This window comes from Myotis yumanensis, unplaced genomic scaffold, assembly GCF_028538775.1.
Source record: "Myotis yumanensis isolate MYYU_CA2020_CCGP unplaced genomic scaffold, mMyoYum1.0.hap1 SCAF_1, whole genome shotgun sequence".
Lineage (NCBI taxonomy): Eukaryota > Metazoa > Chordata > Mammalia > Chiroptera > Vespertilionidae > Myotis > Myotis yumanensis.
Window position 1 is genome coordinate 199,547,422 of NW_027223752.1, and position 18,944 is coordinate 199,566,365.

The 18,944-nt window shown below is 35.8% G+C and overlaps 1 protein-coding gene across 8 annotated transcripts in view; it reads left to right on the forward strand.

Annotated features, from left to right (window-relative positions):
* Window positions 1-18,944, forward strand: part of EPHA5 (EPH receptor A5) — a 327,662-nt gene that overhangs the window by 19,922 nt on the left and 288,796 nt on the right. For all 8 annotated transcript variants that reach the window (XM_070395748.1, XM_070395765.1, XM_070395757.1 and 5 more), the window contains exon 2: window positions 10,556-10,620. In XM_070395748.1, coding sequence (XP_070251849.1) covers window positions 10,556-10,620 — 65 coding nt within the window. The remainder of the gene's footprint in view (window positions 1-10,555; window positions 10,621-18,944) is intronic.

Sequence of the window (18,944 nt, forward strand, 5' to 3'; positions counted from 1 at the left end):
TAGATACTTTTGTAATATACTACTAGTATATCAAAGTATACTAATATACTATGGTACATGCTTTTGTAATATGCTATTCACCATTCATTGACTTAATGAAACATTGATATGTAGGAGTTACAAGTTTCAAAGGAATGAACCTTTGGGTTCAGCAAGTCCAAAATTGGAACAAGTGTGGCATAGAAGCATGACAAACAGCTCTGGAGTTAGACAGACCTACATTTATTAATTTTATTTTATTTTTTAATATTTTTATTGATTTCAGAGAGGCATGGAGAGGGAGAGAGAGATAGAAACAGCAATGATGAGAGAATCATTGATAGGCTGCCTCCTGCACACCCCCTACTGGGGATTGAGTCCATGACCTGGGCATGTGCCCTGGACTGGAATCGAACCCAGGACCCTTCAGTCCACATTCCGACACTCTATCCACCGATGTAAACCTGCTAGGGCAGATAGACTTGCATTTATTAGCAAGTATGTACTTATTAGCTGTGGCACCTGGAACCACTGCCCTATTTAGCTTTTATCAACTTCAATTTCCTTCTCTGCAAAATGGAGAAAACAAAGGATCATTTGTAGGATTAAGTTATATAATGTATATGAAGTGCAGACTGTTAGTTTCAATCTCTGATATTACAAATATGAGAACTGAGGTCTTCAGAGTTAAATCGCTTCTACGAGCTCACATAGTACCAAACCAGAACTATGGGACTAATGAGCATTCTCTGTACAGTGAACCATTTGCAAAGTGAATTGTGAATAAGTACGTTCATTTTAAATGTGAGGTTTACCCTATTTTGTAAGGAATAGCTGCGTATATTATCTATATGCATGATGGTGTGGAACTGAGCAGGTATTAAATGAGTGTATTCTGTTATGTTATGCTTTTCAAGCTTGTTATTTCATCTATTGTTGACTTTTTTCCTTAGAATGAAATCACTATAAAAGATTTGACAAGTTTGGTCACCACCCCTAACAAGTAGCCACTGAAAACCATATGGTTTTGCTCTTTTTATGCCATGTGTCCTGTAAATGTAGCAGACTGCTCATTATTCATAATTTAGTTGTCAGTGTATTTCAGTGTTACCTTTGCCTAAACACTTTGTATGGTTTAACCAATTGATACTAATTCTGAATTCCTTTTTGTCATCTCCCCAAGTACACAATTTTAACAATTCAAAATGTTTAGTATATATTCTGATTGATTTTTGCTTCCCTCATAGTCATATGCTTCATAGAATGAATATTCTGCTGCTAAACTTTCAATGAGTAGTGGCTAAAACTTCTTTGTTTATGATGATGAAAAATAATTTGAAACAAGCAATCAAAGGCAACCATTGTTCTGCACAGTCAAAAATTAAACATAATATATTTAGAGTCAGTTGGGATTGTCATTGGAATTCTGTATATATAGTTTTGGAAACATCAAGGCATGATGGAAAGAGAACAGATTCTGGTATAAGAGAGACTGGAGGTTGATTTCAAATTCTGTCCCTTAGCAGTTTCAGCAGTTAAGATATCTTCCTCTGCAAATAATAACAAATTGCTTCCCCACTGGATTAAGCAACAAAATTGATTCCCCTCCCCCTGACACACAAACACACACACACACACACATACACACAAATCCAAAGAGAGGCACATTTCAAATTTAGATGGATTAGCAACTATGATATAATTTGGATCTAGATACTTCCCATCCCTTCACTCTGCCAACCTTAATCTGTAGGCTTTGCTTTGCTGCTAACTCTCCTTATTAGCTTTAGATGACTGTACCAGTTCCAAAAAATACAACCATGCCCAGCAACTTCCAAGGCAATTCCCTTTTCTAAGTGTTTTCCTCTCAAAAACTACCTTCCCTTGCAGATCACCTTCACAGTTCATTGGGCAGAACTGAATCTATAGTAAGACCGCATAATGGGGAAAGAAATATGTTCAGTATTGCTAAACTGTGGAAAGAGAAGGAGGAAAAAGCCTAAATGAAACTGGAGAAGAAAATATAGACCAATGCCAGAAGGACTTATATTAAAAGCAATAAGACATAATGACAAGGTTTGAAGCAGGGGAGTGATGTGACCATATTGGTGGCTTAGAAAGATCTTTCTGGATGCAGTATTTGGAAGAAATTGCCTCTCTACTGAGAAACTAGTTAGAAGAGTTTTCAAGTGAAAAATGATGGCTAGGGTTTGGCTGGACTGCTTATGCTGTGGAATGAAACTGAGCAGGCATTTCAGAGAGTTATATACAAAATCTAGTTCCAATTTATGGGATTTGGTCACTGGTTCAATGTGGGAATAAAGGTAAGGAGGACAATGATGACTCGTAGATTTTTGGATAGAACGACTAGCTCTCTATGGCATTGCACTCACTGAAACAGGAAACGGGGTATTCTTGTACAGAAAAGATATTTTGTACAAGCGGGGATAGGTTGAATCTATAAGTTGGTAGAATTTTTAGAAGAAAGGAATGGACAAGATATATGGATTTAGAAACTCATTAATATTTACATTACAACTAAAGACTTGGAAGTTCATGAGCTCCTCTACAGGGGTTCTTCCATGGGGATATATGCTAATATCACCTTTAAAAACAACCAGACAACCAACCAAACATCTAACAAATAAAAAATAAATACACTATCCATTCTCCATCCTAAATAGCCTAATTCAATATGAATGGTCTGGAGCCAAGGCATTTGTTCTTTCAAATGCTTAATTTTTTATTTTTATTTTCCCATATCAAGTTCTAGTCAAGAATGTTGGTGTAGAGTGAGAAGTGAAGACAGTCTACAAATTCAGAGTATTGATCCAAGCCAAGGTTTGAAAAGTTGGTACAGGAAGAATAGTTTATAATGGAAACAAGTAGCTAGAGGGATAGAAGAAAACCACAGAACTTACGTTGTCACTGAACATAGAAGGTGAGAGAGAGTGTTTGTCCATGGGGGTTATGACAAGATGATGAGGCGGATTAGGAACTCAGAGCTACATGATTAGCTTAAGTTTTCAAGTCAGACTCCTAGGTTGTGAGCTTTACCCCAAGTAGTGTTCAGCATCCTCGATTTCATGTACAAATAAAGTAGATTCCTTTATGATTAGCATTTAATTCATAGCCTTTTCATTCTGCGATCACGGTATCTAATGTCCAGTCTCTAAGTGAGGGCCTTGGTTTTGGAAAGCAAGGCTCATGTGCTGTCATGAAGGCCTCAGATATTGCTGTATACTTTCTTCCTTCCTTGATTTTCCTGCTGGGGCTCTGAATGGGGTTGAAAACTGTCAGTATTCTGTTGAGATGATTAAATGAAGGAACATATACAAGTTGCCCAGTAGAGCAATTGACACATAGTATACACTAAGTTCCTTTCACCATATTCTTTCTTCCTCTTTTTTTTAAAAATAAAGTTGTGCACATGGGTTGCTCAGAATTGCAAAAGAAGTAGATATTTGCCCATTCATTGCCTGTGGAAATACTATTGGTTGTAGACTCTTGCTTTCAATAAAGGATTCCAGAAATCTGCATAACACCCCTAAATCTATAACATAGTTTTACCAAATTTACAAATTTAGTTCTCCAATGGGAAACACATGTACTCTTTCCCTGCACTCATTTTGTCAACTGTTCTTTGTTCCCTGCAGCAGTTGTAAAATTATAAAATTTAGCCCACAAGCAAGAAATAACATCTGTGCTGAATGGGACCATGAAGGGAGGCTGGACAGCTGTGTATCTGGGGTTTATTTCCACAGATTAGTAAAATGTGTGCTGTAATTGAATCCAGTAGCTTTTTTGATATTGTTAAATGGAAATAAATAAGCAAGCATTCATCAAAATTGAACTCTATGCAATGGGAATTTGAGTCAATGCCTTTAGAGAAAGAGCATGCCATGCTGTTTGTTTCTAATCCAAATTATCCTCTTCATGTTGTGGTGGAGATCCAACTAACATTATAACTGTTTGTTTGTTACTGTGAAGATTATGTGAAAAGCAGAAACAATATGAGAGTAAGAATATGTGTCTGGCTCTCTATGTTCATGTCATCAAAGATCACACATTTTCTCAAGGCTAGCCCCCTGACGATGGTGGGATTGAATGTCCTTGAGCTCTCTTTCAACTCCTCAAAGTCTTAAAATACATTCATCCTAATATGTCACTTTCCTGGAGAATCCAGTATTTTTTTTTTTCTGATCTTTGTTACTAATATTAGCAAGATGTTAAGGAAGAAACAATGGCATCAAATGATACATAGAAAGTTATGAATATTTGAAAATTATAGTAATTGAATACCATATTTGAATTATTAACTCAAACTAATCTTTAGTTGTTAGGCTGTGGAAAGGTGAGGACTTGGGAGTCTTCTTATATATTACATATTCCATTTTACTCATTCTGTGTTTTCCTCACCCCCGCTGAATCCTAACAAAATAACAACAACAAAAATGAGTTAGCAACTCTCTGGCTTTTCTTAAAGTAAGTTATTTAAGAACTTTTTTTCTACTTGTTCATGAAAGCATTAAAATGATTAGTGTATAGTAATAGAAATACAGCATACTTAATTAGTTCGAATCAGTTTTATTATCTGTCATTTGGTTTGTCAGGCAATTAACTGATTTTTACTTAGTAAAAGTTCCTGTGTTCATGATTCTTTTTTCCTATATAACTTTAGGAAATTTGTAATAGACTATATATTTATTGACCTCTGTAGAGTTATTTCTCCTGGAGAATCTATCTTCTTAATTACTGATTAGAATACCAACCAATATGCCCATCCTCATTGCCATTACACAGTGACTTAGGGGAAATGACCTTGAAGATTGTCTCTCAATTTAATGGTATGGCTTTATTTTAAAATATAAATAATAGAATAAAAAACGTTTTCCATAAAATTTCTATTATCTAATTAATGTCTTCCAAAGTAACTGCGGTATCACACATTTTCTCTAATTATATTCATTAGTGACTTCTCCTTGACAAGTTTTAATTAAGTTGTACAGGGAAGATCAATACTCATTGAGTATTCATTGCAATTTACAACCAGCATATATACTGTTCAGAACGATTTAATTACTGTAATTGTTGCACAGAAGATACTTAGCGACTGTTACTGTGGTAGAGGTCCAAATACATTACTGCCTTTTAAAATAAGTTTTGTGTTGGCCATCTGCATGTTCTCTTTTAAGAAGTGTCTTTTCAGCTTTTTTAATTGGAAGGTTTTTGTGGGTGTTTTTTTTTTTTTTGGTGTTGAGTTTTATAAGTTCTTCATAAATTTCAGATATTAACCCCTTATCAGCTATATCATTGGCAAATATATTCTTTCATTCAATGGGTTGTCTTTTCACTTTGTTGATGATTTCCTTTGATGTGCAAAAACATATGTCTAGCCAGTAGACATATGTAAAGATGCTCAATATCACTAATCATCAGAGAAATGCAAGTTAAAACCACAATGAGATATCACTTCATACCTATCAGAATGTCTATCATCAATAAATCAACAAACAAGTGTTGGCTAGAATGTGGAGAAAAGGACACCCTTGAACACTGTTGGTGGAAATGCAGATTGGTGCAGACACTGTGGAAAGTACTATGGAGTTTACTCATAGTATTTTAATTAAAATTAAAACTGAAACTGACTTTTGACCCAGTAACTCCACTTCTGAGAATCTATCTAAAGAAACCTGAAACACCAATTCGAAAGAGTATTTGCACCGCTAATGTTCATGTTAGTGTTATTTACAATAGCCAGGATTTGGAAGCAGCCTAAGTGCCCATCAGTAGATGAGTGGATAAAAAAGTTGTGGTAGCCCTAGCTGGTTTAGCTCAGTGGATAGTGGGTCAGCCTGTGGACTGAACGGTCCAGGCTTGATTCTGGTCAAGGGCAGGTACCTCGTTTGCAGGCTCAGTCCCTGGCCCTGGTAGTGGTTCATGTGGGAGGCAACTAATCAATGTGTCTCTCTCACATGGATGTTTCTCTCTCTGTCTCTACCACTCCCTTCCACACTTTCTAAAAATATCAATGGGAGAAACAAAAAGCTGTGGTACATTTATACAATGGAATACTGCTCAGTCATAATAAAGAAGGAAGTCTTACCTTCTGCAACAGTACGGCTGAACCTGGAGAACATTATGCTAAGTGAAATAGGCCAGTCAGAGAAGGACAAGTAACATATGATTTTACTTATATGTGGAATCTAATGAACAAAATAAACTAAGAAGCAAGACAGAAACAGACTCATAGATACAGAGAACAGACTGACAGCTCTCAGAAGGGAAGGGTTTGCTGGACTGGGTGCAAAAGGTGCAAGGATTGAGCAAAAAAAAAAAAAACAAACCTTGCAGACACAGACAACACTATGGTGGTTAGCAGAGGGAAAGGGGAATGGGGGAAGGTAGGAGAAAAAGGGGGGATAAATGGTGAAGGAAGGAGACTTAACTTGGAGTGGTAAACACACAATACAACGTGCATATAATACATAATAGAATTGTACACTTGCAACCTACACATTTTTGTTAACGAAGGTCACCCCAACGAATTCAATAAAAGTTAAAAATAAATTAATTAATTAAATAAATACATTTCGTAGTGAAATTGAGAAATCACTTTCTGAAAATTTATAGATATCCTAAACTTCTGGTTTTATTAACTAGCTTAAGTAGTGGGTGAAATAATGGCAATAATATCAGTGGCATAGTGCTCTTTCATGTATGCTATCATGAATGTTGAGAAATTATGAGCACATAAATGAGAACAGCTTTACTGGTTGTGTGAAAAAAAATTACAGGAGTTCAGTTATAAAAATACTGTTTTGCTAAGTGAGACTTCAATATTTATTAGTTTTATTTTATTAAATTGGAGTAGTATTTTGATTCATATGGAATGCCTTCAAATATACTAACTTTTGTTAATGAGGATGTGGAACTAGAGGTTTTATAGTACTGCATCATAGGTAGGTGGCAAGGTTTCTCACCTCTGGCACTAGTGAAATTTGAGCCACATAATTCTTTCCTGGGAGTGCAGGAGGTTTTGCTGTGCATTAAGGGATGCTTAAGGGCAGGCCTGGCTTCTTCCCATGAGATGTCGGTGGCAAAATACTCCCCCACCCTTCAGTTTAAAAAATATATTATTAATGCATAGCTCATATACAATATTATATTAGTTTTAAATGTACAGCATAACCTTTCATTATGTACCTTAAAAAGTTACCACCACCCCACCCTCCAGTTTTGAAAATCAAAGGCATCTCCAGACATTACCAGATGTTCATGTTGAGAACCACTGGTATGTGCTCATACAGACACGCACTCCAGACCTGCCCACAGACCAAGTGATTCATTCATAAGAAAAACGTCTATTTAGCTGTTCCAAGCATAGGCTAGGTTCCCAGGCATAAGTCAAAATAGTGTTATTTTAAGGAAATAATACAATTCTGTGTATTTCTTGTTTTGGAGATAGGAATGGGTGTTAATTGAAGATTCAGCATGAATACCTTACTGAGACGTAGGAAAGGGATGATCAGAGATGGCTTCCAGGAGAAGGCGGTTCCTGAAATGTGTTTTACAGGACAAATGCAGATTTAGCAATTCAAAAAGGGAGAGAGACATTTGAGAGCAAAAGCGGCATATGCAAAATTTGGAGATAGAAGAAAGCCCCCCCTCCCTGTATATATCAATATAGAGATTGATATGGTGATCTATAGATAAATAGTATGGTCATATATTGTTATATGTCATAATTTTAGTTATTTTCTTTGAGGCATCATATCCCATTTGCTCACGAAATTATAATATAAACATCTGCAAGAAATAGTCTAAAACATCTAATTTTCCTCCCCCTTTCTCAATTTCAAATTTAGTAATGGTATATATAAATATATTATTTGCATTGTGAATTTTATGAAGTCATCTATTTCTAAGAGGAAAGCAATTTTATACAGTAGTGGGAACATACACATATTTCCTATAAACCTTCTAATATTATCTGAAGAAAACCTTTTGACAAGATCTTCATATGAAAGATAATATACATTCCTATTGTGATTATTTTCATGCATTTAGTAATGTATTTCAATATTGCAAATTATTAGTAAATTGTATTAATAGCCCAGCTAATGTTTTCAGTTCATTCATTTACTTTCACACACACATATTTTAGTCCAAAAAAGAGTAAAAATAGTAATTTAGATTAAAATTCATTTAAGTGAGGGTAACTAAGGTTAAAAAAAAATCTGGAATTCTGTTGGCAAAAACGAATATTTCAAGACCCACATATTATTAAAAGGTCTACTAGGAATGCTGTGTTTCTCACGCAGGCTGATTATGAATTCCTAGAATTCCTATGCACACCGGTTTGCCTCCATGGTATTAAGTTCACTTTGACTACCATCATAGTAGAAGGCTTTAGTTTGCTGATTTTCTCTACTTTTCTAGTCTACTAGTACACAGATATTCTGCTGCTCAGTATCAAAGGTGAAATAAAGGAATAATTAAGATGAATAAATACAATGGTTTAGGTTCTGCACTACCCTGGTATTTAATCATGTCTAGACACAACCCTAAGTGTCCTAGAAAAGCCAAAATGAGAACAAGGACATTTAACTTTACTATAGCCTTATTCCCACGGAAGTCAGAAAATCCAACAACAGAATAAAAAGAGAAGAGTATGGATCTAACTGAAAAAAAAATAGATTTAGTGGAGTGACTGGAGGATTTGCAAGGTCAGTGGGAGGTGGAATAGATTTTTTGTTTCTGTTTTAAACAATCATTTTAAATTATGTCAATTTCAGTTAGGTCAATTTCTTCTAAAAATAATTTCACAAATTATTTTATTATTCTCTAAAGCCAAGTTGATGTAGGTAGACTAAAGATGACACAACCATTCTGTAAGTATGAACTTTTATAGTTAAAGAGCTCAGAACTTGAGGAAAATAGGCACATATAGTGAATATACACATACATTATATATATGTGTGTGTGTATTGAGTATATTTCTACTTTATAAAAATTTAAAATTTTTGATTTATCTTTATATTACTAATATTATAAAGTATTAACTTTAGTGTATAAATATGTTTGATGTTATAAAATGATGGAAAGTAAGGGTTAAATGTACCCTTTCTATGATGTGTAGAAAATTTCTATTTAAATTATGATTTTAACTTCCTTGGTTATAATAATTTTGTTTTATATTCTCTTATAGAAATATTATAGCATTCTATTATGTATTATTCCTTTAGTACCTAGGCTTTCCTCTTGCACATAGAATCATTTTTTAAATACATTTTATTGATTTCAGAGAAGAAAGGAGAGGGAAAGAGAAATAGAAACATCAGTGATGAGAGAGAATCATTGATCAGCTGCCTCCTGCAGGCCCCACACTGGGGATTAAGCCTGCAACCTGCATGAGTCCTGACTGGGAATTGAACCATGACCTCCTGGTTCATAGGTCAATGTTCAACCACTGAGCCACTTCGGTTGGGCAGAATCATTTTTTTTTTAATTACTGACATTTCAAGATACTGGCTCTTGGTTTTAGTTTAAGGCAGCTCCACACCTCTGACTGGGATAACATAGTTGTTTTCCTTTTGGATCCACATGCCATGCTCCTTGAATGTGCTTCAGCTGCATAGGGAGGCCCATTTGGATTAGGCATAATAGGTTGGAAACCTAATGATCTGTGACCCAGGTCTAAAGCATTTTGGCAACACAGTACTCTCTTAGCTAGCACAACGGGGGGACAGTAGATGAACTTCCCGAAATATAAACATGGTGAGTGTGTGGGATGTGGATGCACATCTTTATAAATACTGTGTGGTTTCCTTTTGCAATGATGATATTCAGACTTCCACCTGGGAGTTCCAAATATTTTATGATATCTAGACATAAATGATGTCTGTCTTTCAAAAATGTAGCTGATAGTTCTGTAAGAAGCACATTGGAGGTTGTGGTCATATATAAGTAGAAGATAGCTTGGAAATGCAGTGGACTCATAACTGTTACAAGAGCCCTGAGAGCTGCTACAATTTCCTTGGTTTGGTTAAGGGTGTGTAGATTTATTTCTTAATTAAACTTGCAATTTGGATTACAGATTTCAGTTAATATCACAAAAATGTTACAAGCTTGGGGATAGTTTATTGCTGTTTAATGTAAATTATTTGTTAATTGCTTCATAACAGCTTTCCGGAAGAAAATACAATACGTTCAGCTACAATTTTATGGCTTTTGCTTAATCCCAAAGCCTAGAGCTTGAAAAATCACTGCATTGTTTTTACTGTTTTCTGTGGATTTTTCATATTTTCTCTCTCTTAATTTAATTCTTTATAGTTGTTTGACAAAAAAGGCACTTAGGGTAATGACTTGTTTATATAATTTTGCTCTAAATGTTAATTCAAAATAACTTGTTTTCTTGCATTGAAATTCTTTCTTTAAATTATAATTCTTGTATTTATCATAATGAATACTTAACCTAATTTTAGTTTTGTAGCAATATGCACTTTTAATAATACTGAAAATAATGATGCATTTTTGTTACATTTGACTCAGTTTTGTGTTCTTTCTCTTTCAGTGAATTTATTGGATTCACGTACTGTCATGGGGGACCTGGGATGGATTGCTTTTCCAAAAAATGGGGTAAGCCTTTATGAAATTTTATTACAACTTAAGTAGACATTATGTGAAATGTCACATATGATTGAAAATCCACTGGCCATATTTGGTGTTAAGAGAGGAGGGATGTGGCCCTAGCCGGTTTGGCTCAGTGGATAGAGCGTCAGCCTGCAGACTCAGGGGTCCCGGGTTGATTCCGGCCAAGGGCATGTACGTTGGTTGTGGCACATCCCCAGTAGAGAGTGTGCACGAGGCAGCTGATCGATGTTTCTCTCTCATAGATGTTTCTAACTCTCTATCCCTCTCCCTTCCTCTCTGTAAAAAAATCAATAAAACATATTTAAAAAAAAAAAAAGAGAGGAGGGATATGTGTGTGTGTGTGTGTGTGTGTGAGAAAGTGGGCAAATCAGCTCTGTTTGGGAAAAACAGGCAAATAGGGAAGGGATTTCAATGACTGAATAACAAATATGTGATTTTCCTCTCTAAGTATTTCTGTGAAGAAATGTGAAGTTACCTTAAAAATTCAGATTGAAGCAACCAACAAACTTATACAATTGATTTATCTTCAAAAAACAAGAGTTGAAAAAAAATAAAAAGATTTGCTGCTGATTTGCCCTTGGCATGTTTGAATAAGGAATACTGAATATTGAATAGGAAATAAAATCAATTCAAACACTGGGATCAATTTATTTTGTGTTTCTTCACTACATTAAGGAATGTAAATATTATAAGAAACTCCTTTAAAATTTCATTGAGATTAAAAATTTATCAGATTATTAGAAACTATCAGGGAGAAGCTGGAATGGATTGCTTTTATTAGGTCAGTAATCATTAAAAGGTTTTCTTTTAATTTTTGCATTTTTCTTTATTGAAAATTTTCAGAAAAAAATGTTTCATTGGAACATTGCTACAATAACAGTTGTATTTATTAGTAAATTATTTTACTGGTGGTTTGGTTGGTTGGAGTGCTGTCGATACACCAAAGAGTTACAGGTTCTATTCTTGTTCAGGGCACATACCTAAGTTGTGGGTTCAAATCCTGTCAGGGTACCTATGATAGGGAGGCAACCAATCAATGTTTTTCTCTTATGTTGATGTTTCTCTCTCTCTTCCTCCCTCTCTCTCTTAAAAACAAAATAAAACAAAACAAAAAACAACCAAAACATATCCTCGGTTGAGGATTTAAAAAAAGTCTTTTGGGTAAAAATTAAGCCATTTTCTGCCGAGACCGGTTTGGCTCAGTGGATAGAGCGTCAGCCTGCGGACTGAAAGGTCCCAGGTTCGATTCCGGTCAAGGGCATGTACCTGGGTTGCGGGCACATCCCCAGTGGGAGGTGTGCAGGAGGCAGCTGTTCGATGTTTCTCTCCCATCGATGTTTCTAACTATCTCTCTCCCTTCCTCTCTGTAAAAAATCAATAAAATATATTTAAAAAAAAAAATTAAGCCATTTTCTAACAATATGCATATTAATGTATTTATATACTAATGATCTTAATAAATAGATTACATTTAAAAATATTTCATAGCTATCAGTAGATGGAAAATGAAAGCATAAGTAAAATATTGTTACATAAAATTATTATATTACACAAGAAGTATTAACTCAATTATAATAGAAAAATAAAGCATAATGTTGTTAAAATGATTGGAAAAAGACTATTTCTAATACAAAGAGATTGCATATTTTTAAGGAAATTAATGGTGCAGAAATCACATACAAAATTGAGTAAATATCTCCCAAAATTTCTAGTTGCAAGAGCCAATACAACATCAGATTTATCCCCATAGTTAAACCTTTCCTGAATAACTCTGGAATGGAAACTGGAGAAATACAAAACTAGATTCAAAGAGAGTATGACATATTTTATCAGAGTTTTCAAAAATTAATTTCAACCCAACATATCATCCATATTATCAGATAGGGCAACTTAAAATATTTTTTGGTAGGATAACTTATTTTGTTATTTATGAAATGGAGGATAAATTGTGAGTTATAGTTTTGCATAAAGATTAAATAAGTGGGATTGAGAATAGAGCTTGGCACAGTGTTGGCACTCAGTAAACATGCTTTCTTTGATCTTCATTTGGGGGGTTAGCATGTTTTTATTGAATTTATTGAGGTTACATTGGTTAATAAGGTTATAGAGGTTTAAAGTATACAATTCAATAATCCATCATCTGTATACTGTATTGTGTGCTCATCACCCCAAAATAAATTGTTCCCAGTGTCATTCTTCCCATCACCATTTATCCCCCCTTTACTCTCTCCTGTCTCCCCCACCTCCATTTCCCTGTGGTAATGACCATACTGTTGTATGTCTATGGTCATTACCACAGGGAAAGGGGGGTGAGGTTATAAGGGTTATGTTTTGTTTTGTTTTTTCTTAATCCCTTCACCTTTGACCTTCTATTGCATTTCTATCTCATACTGAGATCCACATACCAGTCCATCAGGTTTTTGTTTGTTTGCTTGTTTGTTTATTTTATCTATAAGTATATTTACGCGAATCCGTTGTCAGCAGTTAAAGATTGGGAAAGTTCATATAAAGTGAATTTCGAGCTTTTCTGTTTAGTTGGAAGTTTCAGAAAACGAGAGTTAGCAGCCTTTTATAATCTCCACAGCCCAGAGCTGAGAAGAGGCTGCTTTCTAAGAGAGTAAGCAATTTCTCCTGTTTGATTCAATTTCTGCCTGGTGCTCTCCACCCATTTAAGTTGCAGTCTGTAATGCTGGCATATTTGTGGAGGCAATTTTTAGTATTTCACATGCATCAGGATTTTCTGTTGTTTTAGGAGGGACTTTTTTTTTTAATTCCACTTATTGTTACATGTTGAGATAGAGTCCTTCTAGTTTTTATTTTTATTGTTTTGACTGCTTCACCTGAGTTAGGACACATCATTTAAATTTGGGCTTTAGCATGTGCTTTTTAACCATAGTAGATGAGATGGTGTGTGTGTGTGTGTGTGTGTGTGTGTGCCTGCCTCATGGTAAGAAGTTGAACTCTACTCTTTTTTTATTCTGGACATATCTAGAAGTACTATGTTACAACAAAGTTTAATTTTATGCAAATTTAAGGCATTTATTCATTCAACAGATATGTAGCAGGCACTTGGTATGAGCCAGTTTCTGTTCCAGCCACTGGAGTGACAACAGTGAAGAAAACAAACAAAATTTCCTGAAATTCTGGAGCTTGAGGCAGCATTATTTTGAAAAGGAGTAATCATAATGATAGAGTAATGTTGTAGATGAAGTTCTCTGTAGGCTTTTTTCTCTATATACTAGAGGCCCAGTGCATGAAATGCATGCACTCAGGGGAGGGGGATTCCTCAGCCCAGCCTGCGCCCTCTTGCAGTCAGGGAGCCCTCAGGGGATGTCCAACTGATGGCTTAGGCCAGTTCCCAGGGGTGATCAGGCCTAAGCGTCCTTCAGACATCCTTAGCACTGCTGTGGAGGTGGGAGAGGCGCACGCCACTGCCACTGTGCTTTCCAGCTGTGAGCCCAGCTAGGGCTTCTGGCTGAGTGGCTCTCCCCCTGTGGGAGTGCACAGACCATCAGGGGGCAGCTTCTGCATTGAGCATTTGCCCCCTGGTGGTCAGTGCACATCATAGTGACCGGGTGTTCCACAGTTCAGTCGATTTTCATATTAGCCTTTTATTATATACAATGTACAAAAGTGGTGGAGAGGAGATAGTATTTGTTCAAAGTCACTCAGGTAGTTTATGACACAACTGGAAAGAGCAAATGTACTCTATTGTATTTGGCACACGTGTCCTATCACTGTTTCTCATTATCTTGCCATGAAAAACAATGCTCTCTCGTGTACATAATTCCAATTAGTACTAAAGATGACAATATAAAAAGAGAAACTTCATATTGTTTTTGTAGAAGGGGAAAATGAGGCTCTGTAAGGGTGACTTCCACAAAGTTATGCAGCTGGTAAGAGGTTGAGTCCATTTCAAACCCAGGACTTTAAGGATACTGGTTGTTTTAAACCAGAGGTGAGCTCCTCTGAATGGGTAGGTCTCCAGAGACATGACCAGGTTCCTGAATGTGCCCAGATTTCTGGTTTACATAAAAGAGGAATTGGTGTAAAAGAGAAATTCACCTCAAAAAAAGTTTTCAATGAGGCAGAATAGGTTTCATTCTATCCATTGCTAGATCATTAGTATTTGAAACATATATATAGCACATACATGCTCAAATATATGTTACAATTGTTATAGTGCATGTATATATTAGCTAACTACATAATTAGGTAAATAGATTGATAGATAATTAAGAGGATGAATCGACACCATGCTATATCTTTAATTTTTGTGACCTCTGTGGAGCTCAGCTTTCCTATCTGTTAAGTGGGATGGGTGGCTATTATATCATCTATCCAGCATTGTCGTTTTTAGGATAAAATAAGAAAATGAATTTGAATGCACCATGTGATTCTTAAACCACTAAAGAAATAGAAACGATGATGGTAGATAAAAAAGCTGCTTCTATATTTCTGTTCCCAATAATAGCCAGAAACTAACATTTTGGTAGTTAAAAGTAATAATCACTCAGCTATGTCTTCAGCATTTGACTATTACATGAAATAAGTAGACTTTGAGAGATTTCATACCTGAACTTCCAAATGTGAAACTAGATTCTCTAATCTCACATTGCATGAAATTGAGAAGAGGATTGTAAATATTTTTTAAAATTTTTGTATAACTTGTCTTTAATTTTAAACAGTAACAAAAACAAGCAAAACATAGACTAATGCAGTATAAATTGACGTAAGTTATGCATAGTTACCCTCAGTTCTAAATTTCCCTGTTTATTTGATTAAATATTTTTTTTTCGTTCAGAGCACCTTTTAAAAATAATTTATATTGAAGTTCTCAAACTTTTTCAGCCTCAATTCAAGAGGACATGATTTTAACAGTGATAGTGGTTCTGAAGAATGGAGCTAAATACTAAATAAAGAGGCATTGAGATTCCATTGATTTTTGTGATGGTCTCTATTATCATCTATTTTTTATGTTTCATATAAGATTTCACTTTAAAATACTCATAAATTTTGGAGCCATACTTTTTAAATTAATAGACTTTAATTTTTACAGACATTTTAGCTTCATAGAATAATGAGCCTTGAGTATGAAGAGTTCCTATATACCACCTCAATTTACTCCTCACTCTGTTTCCACGATTATTAACATAGTAGATGTCTGGGGCATGAAATTTGTGGATTGGGGGGGGGTCCCTCAGCCCGGCCTGCACCCTCTTTAATACAGGACCCTTCAGGGGAATGTCTGACTGCCGGTTTAGGCCCAATCCCACAGTTGGACATGCCTCTTGCAATCCAGGACCGCTGGCTCCTAACCATTCACCTGCCTGCCTGCCTGCCTGCCTGCTCCTAACCTCTCTGCCTTCATGCCTGATCACCCCTAACCACACTCCCCTGGGCATCACCTATGAGTTGTATTGCAGGTTCTGCCTTTATTTTTGCTCTATTATCTTTGTCCGGCCATTGAGGATTGCCTGCCTGATTGCTCTAACTCCTCCTCTGCCGTCCTGATTGCCCCTAACTTCTCCCCTGCTGGCCTAATCGCCCCTAACCGCCTCTGCTTCAGCCTCGCACCTGGGACCCAGGTTTCCCTCCGCCAGCCGGCCGCAGGCACCCTGGACCCAGGCTTCCCTCACTCTGGCAGGCCGCAGGCATCCAGGACCGCGGAGTGGGCGGCTTCAGCTTCCTGGGCCTCAGCTGCAGGCGCTGGCACCTGGGACCGCAGGCGGGCAGCTTCACCTAGGCCTGGCTTTGTCAGGAAGGACATCTGGAAGACATCTGGTCTAATTAGCATATTATCCTTTTATTAATATAGATTGTAGTAGTGTGATACAGTTATTATGTTTGATAAACCAATATGGATACATTGGTTTAATTAAATGCCTTAGTTTATATAAGAGTTCTCTTTCTGTTGTACATTCTGTGGGGTTTAAGTATATAATGACATATACTTATTATTACAGCATAATACAGATCAGTTACATGGCCCTAAAATCCCCTATGGTCCACCTATTCATCCCTTGCCTCCTTCCTCCCTCCTTCCTCTCTGACCCCTAGCAAATACTGAGCTTTTTATTGTCTCTTTTTTTTTTCCGCTTCTAGAACGTCAAGTAGTTTTAATCACAGTATTAGCCTTTTCAGATTGGCTTCCTTCACTTAGCAACAGGCATTTAAGGTTCCTCCATGTCTTTTTTTGGTTTAATAGAACATATATATTTGTCATAGACCATCTTTCTATTTTTTATACCCTATTTTGGGATTTTTGAAAGTAGCACTATCCCATAACCACAGGCAGTCCATTTCTGCAATTCTCCACTTTCCTATTAAATGACAATTGTTTAGTAGCAAACTCCATGTCTAGACTTTAGAAAAAGATAAGCAAAACCTGTAAGGTCATAAGTATTTTCCTTAAAGGTAAAACTTACATGGCATTTAAGTCCCATTTCAATTAAAATTATGGAAGTTTTTAGAATAGATGCACAAACCTCATAGTAATGCATTAGTTTGAATTTTGATTGAATCATCTGCCTGAATAAAGGTAGACCCAATAGGCTTTTTCTAAAATAAGTATTTTCTCACTTAGACTTGCCTCTTTTTCTTCTGCCCTTAAACTGTCAATCTCTTTTTCCATAGTTCCACCAGCCTATTTGTTCACACCCTGAACATGTGTTTTGCTTCCTTCTAATTACATTAGAGTTATTTCAGTCATCATCTGGAACATTTAATATTGATTAATCTATATAGTCTAAGCATGGATATAAACAGCCTTGTTTCCTGGACATTTTTATCAAGTGTTTTCCAGGCTTATACTCATGAGAATAAAATTCATGGTTATGGTTTTGGTAGGAGCAGATTATGTTCTTAGGTTTTAGAAATTCCGCTATTGCTCTTTTTTTCGTACGTTGTTACAAATGATCACAAGATACACCCGCCTCCTTTGCTTTGGTGGAAGAGGCCTTTTCCCTACTGAGTTCTCTGTATTTCCTGTAGCACACAATGGGCAGGCCACCACACTCCCCTGGGCATCACCTATGAATTGTATTGCAGGTTCTGCCTTTATTTTTGCTCTATTATCTTTGTCCAGCCATAGAGGATAAACATTATTTTGAGATTTCTTATTATGCTGAACTTAGGCTATTGGAATCATTCATGATAATTTATTCATTTGAGAAAGATTCCAATATTGACTTAAAACATATTTGTACTAAAATGGAGACAGAGTAAATAACCTGTTTTCTGCCCTCAGGGGAGAAAGAACAAGCAATAGTTCTGCATAGAAGATACTTGAAAACAGGAGCTGATGGCATTTCTTGCTTTATTGTCACTTTGTTCTATTTTATGATTTCTTTGAGACAGAGAACCTGTGTATTTACTTTTTGAAGTAGAAAATAACTCAGGTTTAGATTATTCAACATGGACTGTGAGAACATGATGTGGGCTCTCTTGAATTCAGAAAGACAAACTGGATGTTCTTCCTGATACTCAGATTTTGGCCAACGTGTGTGTGTGTGTTTGTGTGGAGGTTTTATATGTGGTTCTTTCTTCCCAAAATTAAAGGCAAAGACTGAGGGGAACTTTTTGAACACTGCTAATTTCAAGTTTAGGTTGTGATCATGCTGAGTTTTGCTAGAACCTTATTTTGGCTTTGCTTTCTGTTGAAGAGAGGAAAGATAATGACAAGCATTGAGGCCCACATTGAGCATGAAGAGGCTAATAAAGATTAAAGTAATGCTGAAGTGGGTAAAAAAAAGAGAACATATTAGTGGGTATAGAAAAGCTTTTCATTTGGACAGTGATAGAAAAGTATTCTAAAGGGGATGGATATTATACTATATAATGCAAATGCCGGTATAATGAAGAACAATTCTGTTCCCAAGTACTTTGTATTCATTATTTTTTAGAAAAACAGAAAGCACATACAACCCGTGAGGTAATTAAGATAAATAATTTAAGGAATTCAAGATAGTCATTAAGCATACACTGAAGTTTAAAACAAGCACAATTTTGCATTTAGATTTCCTACATGGAAACTTAGCAATTATGAAGAAAGTTCTCTAAAATATCCAGCTTTGCTTTGGCATATGAGACAGATGTTGTATTTATTCTTTGATATTTGCAATAATCTTGAATGACTTAGCAATAGTCACAGTGTATTCCTGCAGAGTAGGATTGAGATATGCAAGTGTTGTTTGTCACTCTATTTATATATTCAAACTCACTAAAAATAATGCGTTTAAAACACTTTTCCCACATTATAGGAAAACTTAGAAATGTAAACTGGCAAATGACCTTTACCCATGATATTC